General features: G+C 44.1%; 1 protein-coding gene across 3 annotated transcripts in view; it reads right to left on the bottom strand.

Moving 5' to 3' along the window:
• Nucleotides 1–19,349, bottom strand: part of TMEM273 (transmembrane protein 273) — a 31,440-nt gene extending 12,091 nt beyond the window's left edge. The window contains exons 1-5 of one of the 3 annotated variants that reach the window (XR_010589175.1): nt 18,973–19,349; nt 14,480–14,533; nt 13,374–13,484; nt 10,622–10,646; nt 2,750–2,815 (exon numbers count right to left, since the gene is read on the bottom strand). Coding sequence is in view for 1 of the 3 variants with exons in the window: in XM_024109689.3 (XP_023965457.1) it covers nt 10,622–10,646; nt 13,374–13,484; nt 14,480–14,533; nt 18,973–19,027 (245 nt within the window). In the remaining 2 variants the exon portion in view is untranslated. The remainder of the gene's footprint in view (nt 1–2,749; nt 2,816–10,621; nt 10,647–13,373; nt 13,485–14,479; nt 14,534–18,972) is intronic. The other 2 variants (XR_010589176.1, XM_024109689.3) reach the window with 2 other exon arrangements.
• Nucleotides 19,350–26,232: the final 6,883 nt, after the last annotated feature.

Here is a 26,232-nt window from a genome sequence, read left to right on the forward strand (position 1 = left end):
CCATCCTCTTTTTTGCTTGCTGAAATATGGTAACCCTATACACCAGTCTGCCTGCACTCTAGCCTGCCCCCTGCCTCCTTGCTCTCAGGAATGGCAGGGATGTGTGTGAGGAGAGCCAGCCGATAGCTGATTGATCGGGGCAGTTCCAGTGGGGAATTAAGTTAGATGATGATTGTGACATGTCTGATCCAAACTGTGAACTTCATTTGGTTTTTTGCCTTCCATTTAGAGTGCTACGTGTCATTCTGTGTGGGACTCTCAGTGTGACCTTGAGAAGGTCAGTCTGTTCCACACGCTGCATTGCCAAGAAGGGATGATGAAAGAGCCACTGAGGGCCATCAACTTTGAATGACACGTGAGGACTGGCCCGCCTCAGGGGACACAGGATTCCTTCATGTCGGACTCGCATGCCTGGGGGTCCGAATTTTGCAGTCTGGGCACATGGCAAACAGCACCAGAGAGAGGGGATGCTCTCTGAAAATGTGGGGGCTGTCCTCCACCACATGTCAGAAGCCCAGCTGGAGGGAGGGAGGGAGAGAGAGAGAGAGAGAGAGAGTAAGAGGGACTCTGCCTGAAAAGCTGACCAGACCTTTGACTCACAGAAGGGGTCAGATTGGACGGGAGAAGTGTGCCTTGGGACTGTTGGTTGTTTTGCAAAGATCTGTAACTCTCTTGTGCTTTCCTGAAAGTAAAAGTGACATGTGTTCCTTACTTGCCTGACACGTTGTCCTTGAAGGGGTTAGTTAAGAAGCTCAGAGCGCTCATAGTAAGGTAGAGCTCTCAGTGACTGGGGGCTCAGGAAGGCTGGGGCACTGATTTGGGGAATTCAAGAGTCTGGGCTGTGGAGCCCCATATCCCAAGGAAAGGTGGCGGACATGGCATTGGTGCTGGGAGTGTGCCAAAGACCCAGAGCTAGGAACAGTGGCCTGGCTCTAACCAGACCTAGGGGGCTTAGAAGTGCATGGGATCCGGTGGTCAGGTCCCCTCAGCAGAGTGGTGTCCATCCAGAGAAGGGGATGGTGCCAGCGACAAATAAAGGAATAAAGGGGATAACTCAATATTTAAGAAATAAGCCACTTTTCAAATGTAATGTGTGTGTGTGTGAGTGTGTGTGTGTGTGAGAGAGAGAGAGAGAGAGAGAGAGAGAGAGAGAGAGAGAGTCTGATGGAAAATCTGATGGAAAATTCAGTTGGCCTCTGAAGAATTTATCTGCTACACATGGAAAGTAAATTCACTCGTCAATTGTGAAATGGAGGGATTATAAATCCTGCTTTCAGTGGAAATCTCAACGCAGCCTGAACTTTGGAGTTGCTACCGATGCCTCCATAATTTCACTGCTTCAAATGCAGCTGAGGTGGATAGTGGTTGTAAGCAGTTTCTAGCTGCTGACTATTCAGTGGCCTGTGTGAAATGACTTCAATCCATTTCCTTATGGAAAGGTGTCCCCATCACAATGGGCATTACCCTCACATTGGCAGTCTCCACAGAGAGGAGGACATTCAGCTGAAAACGTTAAAATCCACAAAACGGCTATAGTGTGTGTTGAAACAACAGCAAATTCCTGGCCCCATCTTGCTCTCTTTGTGTAAAATAGGGTGACCAGATGTCCCGATTTTATAGGGACAGTGCCGATTTTTAGGTCTTTATCTTATATAGACTCCTGTTACCCTCCCACCCCTGTCCCGATTTTTCACATTTGCTGTCTGGTCACCCTAGTGTAAAATCTCATTCACCACCCGCCCCGCATCACGGGAATGAACTTTGAGAGAAAGAAAATTCCTCTGTAGGTGTATTTTTGGTATCTAGCTATTCCGAGTGCTCTTCTCTGAGAACTTGTTTACAGTATAGTATGTGTCAGCCTCTTAAACAGATACGATTTCAATGGATGGTATAGCTGCTGAGATTTTAGCCCTCACTTGGGTATAGATGGAATGTATACTGCTGTGTGTGAATAGTTTGTACAGTATATTAGTCAAGGCAAAGCCCAGTGTCTTTCACAGAGTGTGGGATACTGGCCAAGAGTCAGAACCATCTTTCTGTGCCATATTAAATCAAATGCTAGAGGAAGTTTCAACTCATGGAGAAAACAGATCCCAACATGGCATCTTGATTAAAGTGGAGGCTAATTGGATTACGATGGCAGGTAGCATTGTGGGACATGTCTTCTAGAGACAGCACCTCAATGTTAGAAATGTAGGTGACCATGAGCCACTTTGTAGAACTCCATGGATCACATTTGACCTGTAGGTGGTGCTTTGTCCACCCTTGATATAAACAGAGTATGTACATTGCAATAGAGTAAATTGTGTATGTTGTAGTGTTATATAGAGAATGGTATGCTTTTTGCTGTTGAATTATCTCTTGCATCTATTTCAAGGGGGATTTGCTTTTCCTTGGAGCTTGTTTTTATTTACAGTACTATAAGAAATATGTGGTAGCCAAGGACTTAACCATTCTGACTATGCTAGGTTAGGAGAAACAGGATACTAGGGGATTTGGTGCATTACATGTGCCTAAAATGAACAGACAGATATGCTGCACTCCATGGTCACAAATTCACAATCCTCTACCACTTGGCCTACAGGACAAAGAATCTCCATTAGCTGTTAGTGCTACAGGGACTATGACACAGAAGTGAGCAGTTCTGATTCCCATCCAGTAGTAGGTATATGATACATACTCAAATGAATTCCACATGCTCATGTGTTAGTCAAAGGAATGGTAAACATGCTGCAACGCCATAACTCACAAGAGCAAGCTGTATCTCACCAGCCTTACTGGCAATGCCACAGGTCCTAGCAAAGGCAGCAGTTACCTTGGAAGAAACGAGATGGAAAAACAGATAACATTCAGAGGCTATTCCTAGTAGCAGAAAAGAAAAGAAAAAAAATCCTTGCCGGGCTTGGCAGTTGGATTATGCAGCTGCCAAGCTCCTTGCCTCCTTCCTCAAATATCCCAATGACTTGTGCACTGCATTTAAAATACGATCTCATACTGAGTGATTTACATTGGTGATTGATGATTGATACAATGAGCTGTATGGGGGGGAGGGCGGTGTATGTGTTGCTCAGGATTTGTTGAGTCAACAAATTCCTGCTGGCTATTGCAAAGGTTTTAAAATACGTATATTTTCTTTCTATGTAAATAATCTGTCCCTCTGTCCTTCTCCTTGCCTCTGTCTGTCTCTTTCTTTGTCTCTTTCTGTCAGAATAAATCTGTCTGCCATGTACTGTAGTTAACTCAAAATACTGCCAACATTAAATGTGCCCAGACATTTTTATTAATGCATTAAACTTGCATGATATTTTAGGCATTATAATTTACCAAGCTTACACCAAGATGGCATTTGAAACTGATGTGAGCTATTAATTTTTTTTTTAAATGACACCTAATAATTGTCAGTTGACACCGAAATGACTGTTTCGTTAACTGACAGCATGATGTCTAAAACCTTTTAGGCTTTCAAAGTATTAGTAAATATCCCATACCCATCGTGTTTACAGGCATCTCATTATGAATTTACTGCTTAAATAATGATATGTACCTGTGCAAATAAAGGGGTAAATGCTGTTAGTTACTTCCTAATGAACTGCCAGTGTGATTTTGGGCCGCATACACTTTAAGGCATGTCTCTCTCACTGCTTATCTAGTGCTTCTGTACCAGGGATGTGGTACTTGATTCTGGAAACTATAATACCCGAAAGATGTTGACATATTGTGGGAAATTCAGATGAATTCTACAAATAAGGTCAAGGGGCTGGAATGATTGACTTTCAGGAGGAGTGGAAGTGAACTAAATACTTTGGCTGGTGTAAATTGGTGTAGATCCATGGACTTTAATGGAATTCTAATTTACCCCAGTTAAGAATATGGTCCAGGGAGTGAGAGAAATTATTTTGTGTGAGGCATAATAAGAAGTAGTGGGTTGGAATTAAAAGAAAAATTAGGCTGAACACAGATTTGGGGACACTTTATCAGTTGGATTAAGCTGCTCTACATCAGTGGTTCTCAACCAGGAGTACACGTACCCCTGGGGATATGCAGAGGTCTTCCAGGGGGTACTCAACTCATCTAGATCAGTGTTTCTCAACCTGCGGATTGCAGCCCCCAGGAGGTCACAGGATGGGTTTGGGGGGTTGCAAGTGCAGGGCTGGCATTAGGGGATGGAAAGCAGGGCAACTGCCCAGGGTCCCATATCACTGGGGGCCCTGTGAAGCAATGTTCCCTCTAATTTTTCCCATCCATGCGCGGATGAATTTTATTATGTGCACCATATGTGATGTGTGGCAAGGTTGGGGCCAAGGGGTTAGAGTTTGGGAGGGGGCTCAGGGCTGGGCCAGAGGGTTAGGGTAGGGGAGGATGAGTGCTCCAGATGGGGGTGCGGGCTCTGGGGTGGGGCCGGGGATGAAGGGTTTGGGGTGCAAGCTACTCCGGGGCTGCAGCGGGGAGAGAGGACTCCCCCCAGCACTCTCTCCCTCAGCAGTGCCTGGGCTGAGGGAGAGCATCTCTTTCAGTCGCTCTGGGGCTGGGGCCAGGGGAGAGACGTTTCTCCCCACCGCAGCCCTGAAGCTGGGAGAGAGAGGTGTCTCACCCCGCGTAGCCCCAGGGCTGGGGGGGAGAGGTGTTTCTCCTCGCCGCGCTGCAGCCCCAGGGCTGGGGGAGTTGCTGCAGCCCTGCATACCGCAAGCATCCCCATCATCACTCCCACCTCACCCCACTGTCCCCAGCTACCACCTATTCCCCACCTCACCCCACTGCCATCTTCTAGGCCCACCTGTAGCCACGCCCCTGAGTGCAGTGTGCACACCTGTGCGGCTCTGCTAATTAAATATGCAGCTCTTGGTGGCCTCCTGCGTGGCTGCGCAGGTGCGCACCTTAGAGGGAACATAGCCATGAAGCTAAGTTACCTGTTTCAGCCCTGACGCCTGAGGCTCAGGCTTCAGACAAGACTCACAAGTGAAAAACAGGCCCAAGTATCACACTGAAATGTAAGTACAATATTTATATTCCAATTGATTTATTTCATAATTATATGGGAAAAATGAGAAAGTCAGCACTTTGTCAGTAATAGTGTGCTGTGACACTTTCGTATTTTTATGTCTGATTTTGTAAGCAAGTAGTTTCTAAGTAAGGTGAAACTTGGGGCACACAAGGCAAATCGGCCTCCTGAAAGGAGTATAGTCATCAGGAAAAGTTGAGAACCACTGCTCTACACTAACCCCTCCAGCTGGGTGATCACCAGTAACTAAATTTCAGAACTATTCATATTACAGGTTGCCTGCTATCCCGGTTGCTCTTCGACACAGCCCTGGCATGCACAAGCCAGGGCTGTGTGGATATAATTAGTATTAAGACTGGGCATATAGAACAAAAAATTATGTTGTATTCAGATACTGCACTGGTTCTACTCTCTAACCTACAAATGTCCATAACCAAATTATTAGAATTCATTGAAAGGTTCAGGGGCTTGTCCAGATGGGTGGTGGGTATAATAGGCCAGGGGAGTGAGGAGGCGAGCTGTGGGCTGGGGGGTCTGGCAGGGGAGTGAGGAGGCGAGCGGCGGGCATGGACTCTCGCGGCAGGCACGGGGGTCTGGCAGGGGAGTAAGGAGGTGAGCAGCGGGCGGGCGGGTGGGTGGTGAGGAGGTACATTGGAAGAGACGGTGGGGAGGGGCTAAGCAGGGAGTGGGTGGAGCAGGGGTGGAGTGCAGGCAGAGCTGGGAATGAAGAGGTGGAACAGGGAGCTAGCCTCCCCCAGGGGAAGCTTCACCTGCCACCCATGGATATACAATCCAAGGTGTTAGGATTAGCTAATAGGCATACAGGGCCTTGCTTAGTCAGTGAGGTTTCCAATGGCAGCCGATGGCATTAAAATATCTAGGAATCCTAATCCTCAGAGATTTAAAGCAAATAACTCAAATCCGTTTAGACCTGATTATTACACAAGTCACCAATGACCAGAGTAAATGGGAAACTATACTCCTCAACCTCTGAGGAAAAATAAACACGGTAAAATGGACGCACTACCCAGATTAATATATGTGCTCAGGGGTCTCCCACACCAAATACCCCAACCCTATTTTCAGAAAATCAGGAATCTCCTTAAAACTAATGTATGGAGAATGGGGAACCACCCACACATTTCCTTTAAGAGACTTCAGCTACCAGTTGAACTAGGGCAATTAGATTCCCAAATCTGTGGCTGTCCCATCATGCCTTTATAATAAGCTGGGCCATGCGATGGGCATACGCTATCTCAAATAAAACGCCTACACAGGTGAGTGTCAAGAAGTAGCTGCCCTTCCTTTTACCGCAAGCAGCTAGATTAGGCCCTGGATACTGTAGATACTATAATGATCTAATCCCCGCCATTCATACAGGCCATCAGTGATGGGCCAATTTAGTATGCCACCCAAATTCCACCTTCTTCTTGCATAGAGTTCCCAGTCTGGGGGAATCCCATGCTAAAAACTGGGGGGAAGATAAAGTGGAAAACTGGATGGAATGTGGCATGCAATATATATCCCACTTAATAACTGAAGTCCGGATTACACCACTGACCTCTCCACAACCCCAATACAACATGCCAAGTACTGCAGTATGGCAACACATTCAGATCTGTCATCTCAGAATTTGGCCTGGAAGCACCTGCGCTGTCCAAAGTGCCTGAACTCCTCCAGTTTTGCAGAGAGCTATACTATTTCCCCAGACTGGCAGCTATGCTGTGCGACAGCCTAATAACACATCAAAGAGTTCATATAGTTGCAATGAGGCCAAAATAGACCAAAGAACCGGCAATCAATATCTCACCCCCATAGGGGAATACAGCAATCAGAAAAAGAAATGACCTTGGACCTCTCTTTATGTCTCATTCAACAAAAATATCCTCTTTAGGGGGTATTGGTCACCACAAAGACTTTACAAAATTAAAGCTGCCCCCGAAGATCTATGTTGGAGGTGTGAGGATGGAGGAGCTACACTTGCCTATGTGTTTGGGACGTGCCCAATTGTTTCAAGCTTCTGGGATGGCATTAAGACCTGAATTAACGTGGTCCTAAAGACTTTGCTCGACTTACAGCAGATACCTGCACACTGGGTCGTGCAAAGGGCAAACCCCAGAAAAAACTGACTCCATCTGGGACAGTTTCCTGGCGACTAAAGATCCCTGCAGGCAGTCCAGATAAAAAGCAGGAGATAAATCCATATGCTCCCTCCCCATCCCCTCTCCTCTTAGGGTATGTCGGCACTGGAGCCGGAAGGTATCATTTCCAGCTCAAGGAGACATACCCGTACTAGCTGTGATTGAGCTAGGATGCTAAAAATAGACATGGAGCAGGAGGGACCAGCTGTCCTGAGTACAGTTTCAGCTGAAACCCTAGGCACATGCTCAGAGCAGCTAGTCCCCCCCTGCCACTCACACTGCACTTGAGCTGTAAATCACACCTGCCAGCTCCAGTGAAAGAGCTCTCATATTATTTGGATATGCTCCAATAAGGAGAAAAGAGGTTGAGAGAGGTTTTTTGTTTTGTTTTGTGAGACTGGTGCAGAAGGCAGAGAAGAAAAGTGTGAAATTGATTTTATATTTGGCATTTAAAATCCAGGCTTTCCCCAGTGGTATCTAGCCATCAGAATTATTTCCTCTTCAACACTCAGCACACTTTGGATAATATATACAGTTGAGTGAATATTAATTATGCAAAATGCTATGACATACTGATATAGCTTGGGTAGTGTGGTGCAGCAACCATCTGATACTGGTTTGGTGGCCTCAATCTAGTTGGCAATGGTCATGACAAAACCATTATCACAACTGCCTCCTTCTCTTTGTTTGTAGCCTCACAGCCAGGCCAGGGCCTCAGTGACACTATTTAACTCTCATATGACACTTTTCACCTGTAGGTCTCAGAGCACTTTATAAGGAGCAAGGTCATTGTCCTCATTTCCAGCTGAGGGAACTGGACATGCAAGCTAGGTTAGTGACCGACCCCAGATCTGAAACTCCCGCATCCCAAAATGCTGGGAAATGTGACCGGACCCTGCTTCCATAATGTGAGGAAACAAAAGCCTGGATCGTAACAGCCTTGAACTCTGGGACAGTCAGGATAGGAAGCTGAGCTGTGTGACTCTCACCCATTCAGTTTGTAAGTGAACATGCCTCATCCTTCCAGCCTGCAGGGAGAAACTCCCCCATATGTCATGCATGTGTGTGTACAGAAAATATTTGATTAAATTTGAGAAAACTCTGATAGTTGATAACTTTTTGAACTCTACTTGCCCAGAAGTGATTAACAAAGATTCTCCCAGGCAGTTCAGAGGCTTTGTCCCATATTCTGGCGGGGTCAGGCTATGTCACTGAATCTCTGACATGTGTGCTGCTCTTTCTGGTGGCATAGGAAAGGCTGGCTACACTTGTTCCTATCCAGAAGAAGGAACATATGTGCACATTAGCTCTGGATGAACTATGGTTTTCAGTTGAGTTTGGATCTTAACATGAGTTATAGGCCTAAAGCATGCAACCAAAAAGAATGAGATCACAAGAAAGAGGCATTGTTTGTGCTAAACTTGTAGTGACCCTGGAAATACCAGTGTTATCTGATTTAAGGTTTGGGTTGAGGTAATAGAAATAAAGAAAATATGGTTAATTGGGCCCCAGGTGCAGTAAATAATTGTTTTGTTTAGTTTATTATAAAGAAATGTATAGTTTAGGAGTTAGAAAGGAATATGGTAAAATGAGAGAAGAAGGAAACCTTGAGAAGAAAGGGGCCCAGCCATGTATCTTGTCTTAACAAAACCAGAGGGCAGGATTCCACCGTAAAACTCCTAGCTTTAGCTAAGGTCCAGTAACTGGCAGTGACATCACTTGTGTATAAAACAGCCAGGTTTTCTAGGGGCTCTTTGTCAGAGCTTTTCCTTACCCCCTCTGGATAGGGAGACCAGATGTCCCGATTTTATAGGGACAGTCCCGGTTTTGGGGTCTTTTTCTTATATAGTCTCCTGTTACCCCCCACCCCTGTCCCAATTTTTCACACTTGCTGTCTGGTCACCCTACCGCTGGAGGACGCTGTGATGGGACGGCACCTCCCAGGCTTGATCCTGTTGTGGGTATTTTGGCCAGTGCTTATAACTGAATTGCTGTTGGGTACAGAATATGGGTAGATAGGCTGAGTCATGTTAATCCTTAATAAACTGATTAGGTGCTGAGCACTCTGGCGAGGTACTGAGTTCCGCTGACTCACGTTCAAGGCAATAGGAGATCAATGCCTCCCAGGACTGGGTCCATAACGTTGCACTGCAGCAGCTAAACACTAAAAAACACCAATCAGGTCATGCCTACCCCAGCCATTGAAGGATTGTTATGGTTGTGAGGTGGATTCAAGCTGTAAATGGTCAGCAGAGAATACCCCTTGTGGAAGGCAACACCTTACTGGCATAAAGCTAGCATAGCCAACTCTGGTGCCAGCCAACCCCCCCCCATCCCCAGAGTAGGGTGTACCTCATCCAGTGCACTAAATGCCCCAATAACATGGATGAAACCAGACAATCACTATGCTCTCCAGTGAACTCACACGGAAAAATTATAAAAGACAAAAACATCCTTATCACTTGTGGGTGATCACTTCTCACAAAGCGACCACTCCATAGCTGACCTCTCAGTTCTCATCCTCAAAGGAAACCTGCACAACATCTTCACAAGATGAGCTTCAATTCATAACTCTGCTGGACACTCAAAACCGTGGACTTAACAGAGTTTTATGGTTGTATGGCTCATTCCAACAATTTGTAACACATCCCGCTGCCTGCTAGCCCTTAATTGCTCACTCCATTGTAAGTGGTCTCTTCCAATATGTGTGAACCCCTTCTGTTTAACAATCTGTCTAACCTTGTATTTTGCTGTGACATTCAGGTTACCTTCTTCAGACTTGAAGAAGAGCTCTGTGAAGCTCAAAAGCTCGTCCCTTCCACCAACAGAAGTTGGTCCAATAAAAGATATTATCTCACCTACCTTGTCTCTCTCAATTGTTTCCATAGCAGTCAGGCACCCAACCTGTTCAGGCTCATATGTAATTCCCACTAGGCATCTATCTGCATCTTTAGGTGACTAAATAGAGCTGGTCAGAAAATTTTCTGTGGTAGAATGAAGTTCCATTAAAATAAAAATGATTCACAAAACTGTCAATTTTGCTGAAATTTTGTTTTGGAGAAAAAAGGGGGGGAAAGTCCCATTTCAACATTTTCAAAGCAAAACATTTTTATTTTTCCTTTCAAAAGTTTGGTTTGAATTTTAGTATTTTGTGTTATATTATATATTATAATATCATAGGAAAAAATCATTTATATTCTGTTTTTTTTTAATTTTTTTTTTTGCAGAATTTTGAAATTTTGGGATTTTGTTCCTAATTGGACTGAAAAAATTCTCAGCAAAATGGAATTTCCATTCTCTGCACAACTCTACTAAATGCCTTTGGAAATCTCACCCTTAGTGATTTACATGCAGGTTTGTATCCTTTATATATTTCTATCTAAAGCACCGTCGCAGTAATACATGTAGGAAGAGGGGAATTTGAACTTTACATTTTGCATGCCAAAACACTATAGAAACTGCTGACAGCAATGACCCTTACCTTTTATCCACTCTGTTGTCTGAATCTGAAGAGAGAGCAATAAGAAAAGGTGGTTATGTGAGATACCAGGGATAGAACTGACATCAAAGGGACTGTTGTCTCACAATGGATAGCAGGATCAAGCCCAATATAAACTATAATATATTATAAAATTCCAAATTCTTTCTGAACCCTTTAATTTGGAACATTTGATATTCTGCTTCATCAAGACTGCACATGAGCTAATATCACAGCTTATCAGCCCCAAATGCAGTGAAAAACAATTCTGAGAACAGATACGTGATGATCAGGGAATTAGGAGGAATGGACGTGATTTTTTAAAGCTGTTATATAGCAGCAATAAGAGAAATTTAGGCCTCCCCCTTAACAGCAAATCTTCAGTGTCTATACAGAGTTAAGTTCTCCTTTAAAAGACCCATATTTACACTAAATAGCATAGAATCAAGTTACCTACCTTAGAAGAAAGGGGTGAGACCCTAGCAGGATCTGACCCTGTGGTTTCAGACCGTCTATTGCCACTCTGAAGGTGATGCCACTAAACCAGTGGTTTTCAACCTGTGGTCCGTGGACCCCTGGGGGACCACAGACTATGTCTAAGGAGTCCGCAAAAGGTTGTCATTATCATACAGTTGTGGTCTTCAACCTGTGGGGGGTGGACCGCAGACTGTGTCTAAGATTTCCAAAGGATCCGCACCGTCATTCGAAATGTTTTAGGGGTCCGCAAATGAAAAAAGGTTGAAAACCACTTGCGTTAAGCCCCTGTACTGAGGTAGGTGGTGGGACTGGTGTTGGAGCTACTTGTCCTGCAGTGCTATTGACCTAACAGGCTCAGTTGGCTGCCACGTTGGCAAAGCCTTTACTTCTGTTGATTGCATGAGGATTACCACCGTGTTCCAACCACAGCAGCAAATGTTTTCAAATGCAGGCTATGGATGGCCAAGCAAATACATAGCCATGCTCTCATTCTTTCTCTCTGTGAACATTCCAAGGTCTTTCACAATATTTTCCTTTTTAATACGTGGCATGGTTTTCATGGCACAAACTGGCTACCTGCTTAAAATTTCCCTTCATCTAAACAGAGGCTAGATTAGCATCAGTTCCCTGCATGACTGACAAATTGTGCTTCACCTGCTACTGGGTATGTAAATGTGCACGTGGAATTAATCACAACAATGTCATCGAAGAGAGTACCTGCTTGGGTCCAGGGCCACACAATAATTACATTTCCATCAGAGGCGGGGCCTTTTATCTGTTTTTCCATGATCATGTTACATGAAATTGCATCATGACTCCATTTTGTGCTATAATGCAATTCAAGATGCCTTTTTTTAATAGGAGGTGGCTTGGGAAAGGTATTAAAGATCAATATTCTGTAATTCAAGACAACACAAGTTTTCAGGCTATGAGGCTGAGAAGGTTTTTTCCAAGGATTCCCTCAGCTCTAGGGTATCTGGATCTGGGATACTGGTTGAGACCCAGCTCTGCAGTGCTTGGGACATAAGACTTCCAAGAAAAATCCCCTCTAACCCATGCTCTGGCTATTGGAGGTGCTGACAAGTAAAACTGAGCTCCTGAGATCTTGTACTTCTTAAAAATCCCACAGGTCTTTTTGCAAGAGTAGGGCTGTTAAAACTGGTATTCTGGAAAAATTTCAATCTAGGTAAATATTTTCTGCTGCCTCATCTCTCACTATAGTTGCAGCAGGATTTGGTATTCCTCCTTATTCCTTGCTCTCAACTGCTGTGGAGTGTTGCTGTGCGCTGTTATCAAGTCCTGCACCAGAGCTGATTGCATTTCAACAGTGGGAGAAATTATCTTTTTCTTTACTCTGTGTTTTAGTTCGTAAAGTGTTTTGGAATCCGGGTTGAGAGGTGCTCTGTGCAGAGGATGTATGCCAATGAGCCACAGTCTGCCCCCAGGGAAGTCAATGGGTCAACATCTCCCCACAGGGAAGTGAGTGGGGCAAATTATGGTCTCTTTTAAAGTGCTGTATATTCACATGAAAGGGGACAGTTTCAGCTCAGTTTCACTTTAAGATTTTGGGTTTGAACTCAACACTCTGGGTGGCCTATGAAGCCGTGTGGTCTGAAACCAAAGGAAGTGTGGGTCCCAAGAGCTATGAAGTGAGACCACAGAGCTTTTCTCTGCCCTAAATAATGCAGCCAGTAAAAGCATGCATTCCTGCAGCAACTGGCATCCCAGAGAACCCAACAGCATCTTACAAGCCAAGGTCCTGTTCCTGCTCTCATTAGAAGTCAGTGGGAGTTTTGCCAGACATATACCTTGATGGAAGTTACAGGAATCAGACAGTGCCTTCTGAGTAGGAAGGCTGGAATCAGTACAGTGGGGGAAGTGGAAATTCTGGTCAGGATGCTTGTGCAGGCCCCTACTCATAGCTAACATGCCATGGGATCTTTAATGTACATGCAGAGCAGATAGAGCCCTTTTTAAAAAAAAGTCTCCTCCAAAAGATGCTTACACAATATGGAATGTGATTTCTTTTCCTTGGAAAGCTGAGTTGACCATGTCACGAGTCAAACATGGGGGTCTATGGATACCAGGGATTTCAAATCTGAAATTCACACCCCTTTTCAAACACAATTCCCTTTGCAGCTCCACCCAGCAGATACTCTGCTCTTACTATACACAGATCTACTCTGACCAAGGGAGCAGAGTAATGGAGTTTAGATTTGCTCGGTTGATGGGTGAGAAGAATTTCCCTAGTCAGAAAGCAAGAGTATGTTTCTCTTACCTACAAAGTCATTGTCAGTCAATTGCCTTTTGATCATGCAGATCTTTAGTGCTAAAAAACCAATTGCTAGGAAGACTCCCAGGGTAACTCCTATGATAACATACTTGGGGTCTGCAAGAAGAAATGAAAATAAATCACTGAATACACATTATTAAATAATAAAATATTTGGTCTTTTGGGAGTGTGGTGGGGAGACATAGGACAAAGATTCCAAAATTAACCTGAGCCCTATTCTTGGCAAATGGCGACCGCATTAGTTCTCCCACTTTAGAAGAAGTTGAATGTGTAGGGCTATCTAGTGACCCTCCTCAGCCGCACACCCGCAGTGCTAATTCACACCTCCCACTCCCACAGTAGAACTGTGCTCATTGGAACTGGTGATTGGGGGACCCATGTCAGGTTGCTGAACTTTGTGAACCAGTGAATAAATGAACAACCTTCAGTCAGACATGGGGTCAGTAGAAGAGCCCGCGTGGGCTAGAGATGAGGCTGGTGGCTTGTACTTCAGGAGACAATGGTGCTGTTCCTGACTCTGCCATTGGCATTCCATGTGACCTTGTCTATTTGGATTGCAAGGTCTTTGGGGAAGGGACTGTCTGTAACTGTGTATTTTGTACAGCACATAACATAATGGGACATCAAGCTGGTTTGGGGCCTAGCTGGTACGTTAATATTAATAGTAATTTAAAAAGCCAGGCTATGGCATCACTGTGCGTCATGTCTTTCTGCTCTCAATTGTATTTCAGTTTTAATTATAATAATATTTCCTGGGATACTAGTAAGTGGCTTTGTAAAAGTCAGGAAGGCTTGGAGCCGTGAGCCCCCAACTCAACAACTCTGCTATTAGAATTTTTGCTGAAGGGAGAGAGCAGCATTTTTAGATGTGACTTACGAAGCACATACTGGTTCTACTCTGTTTAAAGATCAGGTTCACAGACTGTATACTGCCCCTGTTCATAGTCTTTGGGGTTCCAGTCTGCATTGCCGTTACTCTAATTAAAACAAAAAGTCTAAAATCCTTGAAATATAGTTGTTGCTGTTACTGCATTTTCTTAGTTCCTGGCTCCCACCTCTGTACAGACAGTAACATCCTGAGATGGACTCACCTATTGCCTCCTCCTCAGATGTTCCAGAGGCAGAGACCTTTGCTCTCCAGAAATCTGAAATAAAAGTGATTTGACCTGTCAGAATATATAGGAGAATGTATTGTATCCTGCTAGTGACTGTACTTACCTGATAAATAGAGCTGGAACGAATCATGCTAGGCTACAACATATAAGCATGTGATCAATTAATAGCCATACATAGGGTTTATAAATGGATCTAAGGCCTTGTAGAGCAGAGATTATCAGAATGATATTTAATGGGGACATCCCTGAGGAACTGGCATCAGCCTTTCCATTCTACAAGTCTGTAGGCTACTCGCATGGGAGACAAGTCTGAAATGTCGTCATTCCCACTGGAAACAAAAGAGAGATTCCAAATCTGATGACTATTAAAACATCTTGGGAAAGGCAGATCCATCCTTTCCCACAAAGCCATGTGTGGCCTACATTCTGAACTATCAGCTTTTGCAAAACAGAAAATATCCACTGTTTTGCATGGACAATTTCAAAGGGGAAAAAAATTAACATTTCCCACTAAAAAAAAAGTTCACAATTTCCCCCTGCCCCTCCAGATTTTGGTCTTTCATTGAAAATTTCTAATGAAATGAAAATTTTCTGCAAAAACTTTGGTTTAGGAAAAAAGGCTATTTTTGCTAGAACATTTCCAACTAGCGCTGCTCAGAATGACAGCAGTGGCACCTGACGGCGTCAGGCACACAGACACTGAGATGGGATTTTTATGCAGATTTTAAAAAGTGCACATAAGGAATCATTCCTCCTCACTGTGTTTTGCGAAGGGTGCAACTCTTGTCTCCTTTACCGAGATGCTAATAACAGAGAAAGGGCTCCAGACCTGGAGGCCTGGATTAATCTCAGTGATTGACAATGGATTTATGCTGGAACAAATCTAGCCCTGCATATTAAGGCTTCAGAAAATCTTGAGATTGGCTTTAAAAATCACGAGATTTTATGTCATATAAATGTCAGATTCTTTTCGAGCCCTCAGTGTTTACATTTTAAAACTTTATTCTGCACTCAGGAGGGCTGTAAACTTACTTTTAAAAAATTATTTGTTTTCCTATTGTAGTCACATGACTCCAGGAGCTGAGGCTTCATGAAAAACACCTATGATAAACCCGCAAGAGTGGACAACACTGCATGACCAGTGTCCCAGTTACAAAAAAGGAAATTAAAATGATGTTGAAAGGCTCTAAGGGAGGAAAGGGTGTGGAACACTTAGGTTTTAATTTAGAAACCAAAGAGCTAACTTAATTCGCTTTGCTTCAGCATGTGAACTTATTTCATTATAAATATAAAAAAAGCCTTCCTTCTACCCATCCCCTTAATTATTCTTTCTGCTCATATGAAGAATGTTTTAAATTCAAACATAATAAAAGTAATATTGTATTACTTTTATTATCCTAATGATCATAATACAGAGACCTTCATGTCTGCTTTCTAATGGAATTAAACTGGTAGTGGATTATGTGTTTTATGGCAGGAATCATATTTTACATGGCATATTTCATGTAGGTCAGTCTAATATATAGAGATTTAATTATTAGTTTCTTTTTAAAAAGGGAGGGACGGAGGCCTCTGGAAGCCCATAGGAATTGGGATGATGCTTTCAATTCATACGCTTCCATATAGATTTGATGAAGATTTAATAATAGCTAGTGGGTGCTGTTTAAATACCATTTGCTTCTGAGTTTAATTTCACTTAAATATAAAACAATCGGGTTGTTTTCTTCCACGTGACAAGAGCTGTGTCATGGAGCCCGCGTGTGAAACCATGTATTGCTCGCATGTTTGTTGCAACCCACAAAATCAGCTTTGGTTTGTTGAAATGTTTGCATCTTCTCAGCAGAAATGGGATAGAACGGAGGGAATAGCTTTGAATACCCCCCAAATTCTGGAGAAGTCCAGATCCAGCTTTACGACTGGCTGCCATCTCTATAATGTGCCAAACATAACTCCCAGATCTGAATCCCCCATAATTTTGGAAATAGTTAGATCTTGATCATAACTTTGCAACTTTACAGAACTATCTCTGGTTTTGAGCGACCACTGGAACATTTTCAAGCAACCTTGGGCCAACTGATAGTCGCTGGTCCCGTTCCCTTCACTACCCAACTCACGTGCAATATGCAATTTGCACAATAATGCACATTATTTATTTATTTGTATTGTGGTGGTACCCAGGAGCCCCTGTCATTGATCAGGAGCCCCTTGTGCTTGGAAAACCAGAACAAGCAGAATAGAAAGATAGTCCCTGCCCCAAGGAGCTCACAATCTGTCTTATAAGGGTTTAACTCAGCAGCTTTAACTGAGTGTTGCTCTACGTTCTTGTTCGAACCTGAAATCCAGCCTGACATTCGTGTGAAACCACCCAACTTGAAAGAAAAGGAAAAGGTTTGACTATGTCATGAGCACAAAGAGTGAGACCTGAATTTCCAGTCTAGATGGGTTGCATTTTAGATTAAAGAAAACAACAAAGAAAGAAAGAACAAGTGTAATGTCTCTATGAGGGGACCAGAGCATCTCTGTCTGTAAGAACCTCCACTGTGAGTGCTCTCCCCATCCCAGCAGACCTTAAATATAAAGGGGCAGAATACAGAGAACAGAATCATAGCTAAATGCCCCCACTGTGAACTTCTGCAATGTGAAATGGCCCCTTGTATACAGCTCTGCTGGTGAATTTCACTGTATACATGTGTCCCTGGGCCAAGGTGCAGAGAAAACTAGGGCTCCGTGGTGCACTGTGATGTGCGGACTGGCGCTGGAGGAAACATCAATAGTTCATCCCTCACATCTCAGTGCTGAACAATAACATGAAAAATAAACCATGTCAATTGTTCCCACGTCATCATCTGGCCGTGAATTGTATCAATATGATGCCTCACCTCTCACAGCAATCAGCACTTTCTCCAGCCTCTTTTCTCCTGTTGTTTTCTAGTCCCTTGAGAACTTTTCCCTCTTTACCTTTTCAGCTCTCTCCCTCCCTCCCATTCTTCACTGCATTCCAGTAAACAACAGATGGCCTTGTGGCATCTCAGTAGCCACCACTGGCATGTGGTCAATGCTGTTAATGCTGGGGAAAGCAAGTGGGTAGAAGGGGAGAGAGAGGCAGAGGCCTGGAAGATTGAGAGGTGCGGGGGAAGGCAAACAGCAAACCTTGAGTGGGCAGACAACTCTGGAGACAAATATAGACTATCCATGGAGATGAAGGGGAGAGAGAAATCCAGGGGGGATGGAAATAATTCCTGAGCTATTAGAAAAAAAGGAAAATATTTGGGCAAGGTACCATGGCATTTGCACACCAAGAATACAACAACTAGACCAATGGGTTGGTTCATGAGTCAGGCACTATTGATGTCCAGGCAAACTGAGTCCTTCCTCCTTCATCATTATGGGCCATATGTTAACACCCACCCAGAGACAGGAATCTGGGCCCCTCCCTAGCTTTATCTGCACTGGAGAGATGTGGCATTGGCTACAGCAGTACAAGTAACACACATACACCCTGTTAACGCCCCTTGCATCTTCTCCAAAGGACTTACAATGCTGCATGGTGCTATTGCAATGGAGCAAGTCACAGTGCAGTGCTGTGTGGAGGGCAGTTGAATTAGAATGCTCTGTGTAAATGTAGGACTGCTGCAAGTTGCACTGGGGTAACTCTCTGAGGCTGTATGAGGCTAATGAGTTTCCTGTGATTACTCCCATTGAGAAGGAGGGCTGGGGCGTGTTCCCCTGCAAGGGCTGCTGCCCCCAGTAGCAGCAGATGACTCCCCAATCCCGTAAATCAATAGAAACGAGACTAATCTGCATATTGGCTGAGTGTTTTTGCCTGAGCTGCAGGCTCTGCTCTGCCCTTAGTAGGGCTCTTCCTCACATGTCCCCGCAATGTGCCTCAGTGTCCCCATGTGTAAAATGGGGCTGGATAATCCTAGCCCGTCTCATGAGAGGGCTGTTGTGAGAGCAAATGTGTCTGATGCTGGCAGATGCTCTGAGAACACCCAGAAAACTTTATGTTCTGCATGTCAAGAGTGGGCATGTGAATTGCTAAGCAAGGTATATGGAGAGGTAAGAAAGGGGCTTGCACACAGAATGCACATAGACTATTGCTTTTTAATTACACTGTAAGTGAAATCCCTAGGAGAATGGTCTGCAGCCATCAGCTATCTCACCAGCAGAGAAGCAGGTATGTAACTGAACTGTGCCTTTTGTTTTGTCATGTCCGATCCCTCATATATCTGCTGCACTCCGGCTATGAAACTCTGTCTAGAAAGCTCAGCGAAGTAACATCACCCCCGCGATAAATATTCCCTTTCCATTTTGCACAGAAATAAACTTTAAAACCCAGCACACACACAATCTGGCTGAGAAATAAACAGCACCAGCACGATCAAGAAATAAACAGTACAGCAGCACCCCATAGCTTAAATATTTAGCCTGTGGAAAGAAAGGGAAAGGAAATACATTGGATCACTTACATAAGAGAAGCAGAAACGTAGTTAGGACAGGAATCCAGCTTGTCAGGAAGATCATTGTACCTTTCAGTGACCCAACAATTTCACCTAAGCTTGCTGGATTTCTTTCTTTTGCAGTGTGGAAAAACAACAACCAACTCAGATCACGTGTTTGTGATAGGAAACAGCAGCCACATCCTGAGTATCTGTGTGTTTGCAAATATATCAGTTCCCTTTTTCGGATTTAAAAGGTAGCAATAATGTCCCTGCTTGAAAGTGGCATGCAAATGGTGGATTGCAAACAGCTTCAGGCCAATACAGAACTCTTGCTTATTTAGCATAACCTGACGTATCAACAGGTTTTTCCTCGAAGCAATGACTGAACTGCAAACACTAACAGTAGTGAAATGGTCTTTGCAATAGTCCTTTAAATCTAGAGGGGTGTGACGCTGTCATGTGGGGTTGCCCTGGTTCAGATTTAATAATAACCATCTACCAGAAACTCCCTGAACGCTGCCAAATATTTGGAGCTCAAATTTAACTATTTCATATATTCTTTAAAGAGACAAGTCTGAGCCACTAGATCTACATCCAGATTCTAACCCCTCCCAAAGTCTGGCTGTGGGTTTTGGTTTGGCCCCTTGGTGAGGTATACTGGCCTTTCAGGACTCCAGGGAAACCCTGTATGGGCTAACAAAACACCAATCCAAGCCAATGCCTGGAAAGGAAACCCACAGTGCCTGTGTCTACCAACAAGAAGCATAGAATCATAGGACTGGAAAGGACCTTGAGAGGTCATCTAGTCCAGTCCCCTGCACTCAGGGCAGGACTAATTATTATCTAGACCAGGGGTCTCAAACACGCGGCCCGCAGAGTTATTTGCTGTGGCCCGCCAAGCTCCCTGCACCCCCCTGTCGCCCCTGGAGTTATTTCCTGCAGCTGCCAAGCTCCCCTCACCCGCCAACCCCCGCAGCGCACTGCGTCCCCGCTCCTCTGCCTACCTCCAGGCGCTTCCCGCCGCCAAACAGCTGTTTGGTGGTGCTTAATGCTTTCGAGGAGGGATGGGGGAGGAGCGGGGAGCCGCGTGCTCAGGGGAGGAGGCGGAGAAGAGGCGGGGCAGGGGCAGGGATTTGGGGACGGGGTTGGAATAGGGGCAGGGAGGGGGTGGAGTTGGGGTGGGGACTTTTGGGGAAGGGGTTGGAATGGGGGCGGGAAGGGGTGGGAAGAGGCGGGGTAGGGGCAGGACCTCATGGAAGGGGTGGAATGGTGGGGGCTTTTGTACCTTTATATGAAAAGGTGTCAGTGATGTGGCTCTTGGGCCAATGTACTAGTTCTCATGTGGCCCTCGTGGTGATTTGAGTTTGAGACCCCTGATCTAGACCATCCCTAACAGGTCTAACATACTCTTAAAAATTTCCAGTGATGGAGATTCCACAACCTCCCTAGGCAATTTATTCCAGTGCTTAACCACCCGACCAGTTAGGAAGTTTTTCCTAATGTCCAATGTCCTAATGACAGAAACAGGATTCATACAGGACCAGGAGTATTCTCTTTTCTTCACCTTCCCTCACCTGGGCTTTTCTGGGCTCCAGAGCATTTCCGCCTAATCACAGACTTTTGGGGAAATCCCTCGGGCTCACTCCAAGAATCTCAGGGCTTTCTGTGCTGCAGCAGGTACAGTGAATAGAATAGAGGAGAGCGAGAACCTGTTTATGCAGGCAGGAAACAAGCCCTATCTTGATCTCCAGGGTGTGGTGTCACGTAGGCCTGGTTTACACAAAAAGTTGCACTCACTCCTTTAACTAAAGCTGGGTTTTGCACCAGTTTAACATAACAAGTGTGGATGCTCTTAAATGGATTTAAACCTGGACTTTATTCCATCCTGTACAAGTTCTTATCCTGGTCACTTCACTGTAGTACCTGAGCACCCTCCACTCATGTATTAAGTGAGGTTCCTAATGTCTGTCACCTAGGGTTCATTCTCTCTCATGCTTTCCCTCGGGGGAGAATTGTGTGTGCAATGGCATATTTCGTTTGGGTAGGGTTGGTTTATGTTGTTTGTTTTGTTTTTTAATTTTTTTAATCAGTTTCCTCTAACAAATATAGAGACACAAGCATGTCTGACATGACCCATTTTAAATCCAGATAAGAGGATTCAAACTGGGGCGTTGTAATGGTTTGACTAATTCAGATTCAAAACTGATTTTAATTAACCCAGTGCAACTTTTGCATGTAGACAAGGTCTTAAAGTCAGGCAGGAGAGTCTGTCCCTGGTTTAAGATATGTCCATTTTTTGTCAAAGCTCACAGAGATACCACAGGCCAGAGAATCTCACCCAGTTGAACCCAATAATTGTGTTCAACCCAATAATTGTGTTTGACTAACACAAATCTTCCAGAAAGTCTTGATTTGAAGGCATCAAGAAATGGAAACTCCACCACATCCCTTAGGAGTTTGTTCCAGCGATTAATCACCTTCACTGTAAAATGTATGCCTTATTTCTCATTTTAATTCATCTTTCTTTAACGTCCAGCCATTGGTTCTTGCTGTGCCTTTCTCTACTAGGTTAAAGACCCCTTTAGCACCTCATATTTTCTCCCTGTGATGTTACTTATACTCCGTACTCAAGTCATCTCTCAGTTTTCTTGACTCTACAGACTGAGGAGCATCCCAGATAAAGAAATCTCATGCCTTTTTGTTTCATACTGCAGAGCAGTGCCACCAGACACCCTGTTCTCAACAGACTTTAAGCTTCTTGGGGTTGGAAGAAGAATCTGGTCATTCAGACAGTCCCATGGCTTGAACCCAGACTCCAAACAGTTTGAGATTTGTCTGTCACTTAATTCCACGCCAGGAGAAATTCCTCTAACACAGTTGATGGATGAGTGTCAGGCAGTGCCAGATATGTGGGGTGGAGTTGTGGGGGATGGAAAATCTGATTTCAGTACTAAGATTTGCTCTCATCCTTTCCTAGCCTGGATGTTTTATGGGTTCTGCAACTTGTCCTAAAATAGCTCTTATCAAAACAATTGATTACCAGATAGGCCCAGGTCCTAGAGCACAGATAGAGAGATAGGCAGATGCATCTTAATTCCCTTTCCGAATGGATTCCAGTAATGAAGAGACATGCACAGTTAAGATTCAGAATGGGGTGTGGGTGGAGTTGGGGTTCTTACAACACCTATCCACTCCACTGCTCTTTCAAGGAGACGTTACACAGCAGCTTATTGCCCAAACTGGGGTTAACAAACACTCTATTTCAAATCAAAGCTCTGAGCTGGTTTCTAATAGAGGTAAAGTACGTTTATTAATAAAAGAATGTAGGATATTCAGGCTAAGGACTAAAGATAGAAATGGTTACCAACAAACAAAAGGAAGAATATGCATCTAAAACTTCAGTCTAACTTAACAGAGACTAGAGTCCTTTGTTCAAAAAACTTTCCCACCAGTTATTCTTGCAGCATGGCAGCAGTTTTATTTAGCCAAGACCCTTCACAGAACTCCTAGTGCTCAGTTTCTTTCCCCCTCTCTTTATAGTCTAGTTAACCTTTGAAATGTAGTCTTCAAAAAGTAAGCCCAGACAAGTTTTTCTGTCCTGCGGGGGTGGAGACACCATGCTGTCTTCTACCATGCTTCTGAGCTTTGTTTACTTTATATGTAAATACACCTTCATGGTCTCTTCCCGAGGACCAGGCTGGTCAGACAAGGAAATCCACATTCCTCTGTTTAGGGCAGACTGGATTATGCACTGCTTGTCAAACAAACAATTCTAGCACATAGTTACAACCCTTTGTACGCACCCCACATAGTGATTTTTGGGACCAACGTGTCACTGGTTTGTGTATATGATACCTTGCAAGACACCTTTTAGATACAGATTATGACACCAGTGTGTCAGGTGTAGTGAGTGTTTCAGGCCTGGCAAGGCCTGACACAGAGCAATGAACTGCCAACGGGCCTCTGTGGCCCAGTAGGATCCAGCAGCTTCAGCGAAGGGAGCCTGAATTGGGGATGTGTAGTAAGACTTTCCTGTGCTCAAGAGGGTAAGAGGCCACCTCTAGATCAGATTTCAGAGTAGCAGCCGTGTTAGTCTGTATCCGCAAAATATATGCATCCGAAGAAGTGGGCTGTAGTCCACGAAAGCTTATGCTCTAATAAATTTGTTAGTCTCTAAGGTGCCACAAGTACTCCTGTTCTTTTCTCTAGATCAGAGGTTCTCAAACTGGGGGGCGGGCCCAGCAGGAGCAGGCAGGAACATATTCGGGGCGGGGGAAGGAGTGAGAAGCTGGGGGGCGGGAAGACCTTTTTGTGCACATTTTACCCACAGCTATGAATATCTAGCAAAGCTGATTCCTCCTGCCCTATCAGATCCTCAGATGGCACGGTGCATTTGACTCTAGATGGCTCTGTGCATTTTGATTGATTTCTGTTAAGCTTGCATAGCATTGTAAGTCGTTGCCATCTGTATGTTAAGCCATTTGCTACAATGGATCGTTGGCGCTATTTGACAAAACATTAAAAACAGTAAGGCATTGATTCAGAGTTGCATGTCGTTTTTTTAATCAGTATATGTACCTGTGTGGCGGGAGGGGGAGGGCATAAACTACGACAAACACAAGGTGGGGGGTGCGATCATATACGTTTGAGAACCACTGCTCTAGATAAACAGCAGCTGAGTTCGTTCACGGGTTTACTTGTAGTTAGTAAAGTAAGAGCTTGTTAAAACAAGTCTGGAGTGAAGCTGTGATGACAGTTTTCCCGAAGTAGCCTTTGAAAAGCACCTACCATACTTACCAGCAAGCACCCCGCTGCTCAGGACAGGGTGCTTGGGATAAAGGAGCAGTGGGAGGAGTGACACGAGGTAAAAATTTCCAAATGCAAAGCTTAGTGGTAGCAGCAGTTACTGAGATGCAGGAAAACCAGGCTCATGAGAGTAAGTTCTTATGTAAAAGATGTTTATGGGGGGTGGATTTTACACCTGCCTCTTGAAGCATCTGCTGCTGGCCACTGTCAGAGAGAGGGCACTGGACTAGACGGACCACGGCTCTGATCCTGGATGGCAATTGCTTAAAAAACAGCAATTGAGAACAAGCATTGATCAGACACATTCTGGACTGCCACGTCATGAAGCGCTCCTCCCTAGCTAGTGAATTACATTTTGAAACTCACAATTGCTTAAGAGAGCATCTGTGGATGCAGCCTTATCATAGCTAAGAATGGGCAAAATGATTTGGTTAAAATAAAATGTGATCCAAAACTTGCATTGAGTCCGTCTGTTTATTTAAGACTCACACAAGATTGTTTGACTATTTTCCCCCCTAATTTTTCATCGTGGTTCTGGCTGGGTCCAGAAGTAGAAGCACTAAAATACCACGAGAGAGGCTGAGCTCACTGTATTTCCGGCCCAGCTTGAGGCAGGAAGTATCAGACCCTCTAAGAAAATCTCAATCCTTACCTAGCTCACGTTGCTGCTGTGCAAGGAAACTCAGGCAGTCAAAGCCCATTGAGCTCCTCAGATGAAAAGGGCTCTATAAATACGAAGAGTTATCATTTCTAGCCCAGCTTTACATGTTGCAGTATTTCAGAGAAGCAAATTTAAACAACTGCGTCTTTATCTGAATCCTTTTGAGGTTTTTCTTTTACTAATTCATACGAAAATGCTTCAGACAGCTCAAGAAAATGACCACACACCACTCAACCTAGATACTTCAGTGCTGCTCCAGCTCTCATTCATGGCATACCTCCACGAAGGAGGAGCATTGATCAGAATGAGCCATGCTTAATAAGCTCTTACATACAGTGGATTTACCCTGATTCTTGACCGATCTGGGAAATGTGGACTCTAACCACAGTCATTATTGCTCAGCCCTCTGCTCCATTACCCACTCCCCACCATCCGGCTACTGGGCAGGATATATATGTTTAATTAATTCCACTGTTACCTTTGACCTGTGAATAGTGGGAGTAGTGTCAGATTTATGTGATATGAATAACAAGGGTTTCTCTGGAGACTCTATCCTGGTGAAAGAGGCTAACTGTAATTTTCAGCCGTGAGTAATTGTGTATAATATCATCCTAAATGATTTTTCTTCTGTAATTTCATTAGAGTTTAGAAATTTAATTAGATTTTGAATCGCTCTGAAATAAAGTAGCAAAACACCCAGAGACTAAGAGCAGTGGTTATTTTGTCCTCCGAGGCCAGAATTCTTGGTCTCAAATTGGCATGTGTTCATTAGGAGGAAGTTTGCAGAACTTCTTGATAGATTATTGTCTTTCAGAATGGACTCTGAATAGGTCTTTAGAGAGCATTAGAGGAGCACACAATTATTACGCACACTCTTCTCGAGGTTTAAGATCATCTGCCTTGCATCTCCTTAATAAAAATATGCCTCTAAAGTTGTTTAAGAAACTGTGGAGATAGGATAGATGCTCCTTCAATGCCCCAATGCTCTTCCTGGTTTATTAGCAACTCTAGTACCTGGGCATGATGATACAGTGAGGAGCTGTTTGCTTTACTTTAATGATTAGGTAGGTTTATAGTTCTTTTTATTGCCGCAGCATATGAACTGTCATGGTGGCTGTAATTAGAGGCATGCTATAATGCTCCTCTTCCCTTCCACCAGAGGCTATGGGAAAATGTCTCCCTGAGCCAACTGAATCCATCCAAAAGTTGCAAAACAAGAGGGAAATGAAATCAAATTGTGCAGAATGTTTTTGCACCAAATCAGGGGCCCAACATGGCAGCTTCTACTCACCTGAGAGTTCCCATTGAAGCTGCTGGGAATGCTTGCTGAGAGAGGGCTGGGAGATTGGACCCCAGTAAAGGCCTACAGAAGGACTAGCCATACAAGGGTGCATTCACCGTTCACTGTCACCAGTGTAACTCCATTGACCTCAGTGGAGATGCTCCTGATTTACACATTGAAAGAGAATTGCTGAACTACCAGTGGATAAAGGGGGGAATTAAGGAGAACAAGGACATTTCAGGGAAGATAAATAATTTCTTTGCATCAGTGTTTATCACAGAGGATGTTGGGGGAGATGCCTACTCCTTCTCAGGTAATAAAAATGAGATACTGTCGGAGACTGAGGTATTAGATGAGCAAGTACTGCTACAAATTGATACATTAAATAGCAATAAAACACCAAGACTACATGGTTAAACACAAGAGCTCCAAAGGAAATTAAGAATGAAAGGTGGGGTTTTCAAGTAGTCATTGTTGACTTCTCTCTTCTCTCTTTGAAGTCTCTTTTACCATTAACTTAAATGGGTTAGAAGAGTTA

Source organism: Chrysemys picta, chromosome 7 (genome assembly GCF_011386835.1).
Source record: "Chrysemys picta bellii isolate R12L10 chromosome 7, ASM1138683v2, whole genome shotgun sequence".
NCBI classification, from domain to species: Eukaryota; Metazoa; Chordata; order Testudines; family Emydidae; genus Chrysemys; species Chrysemys picta.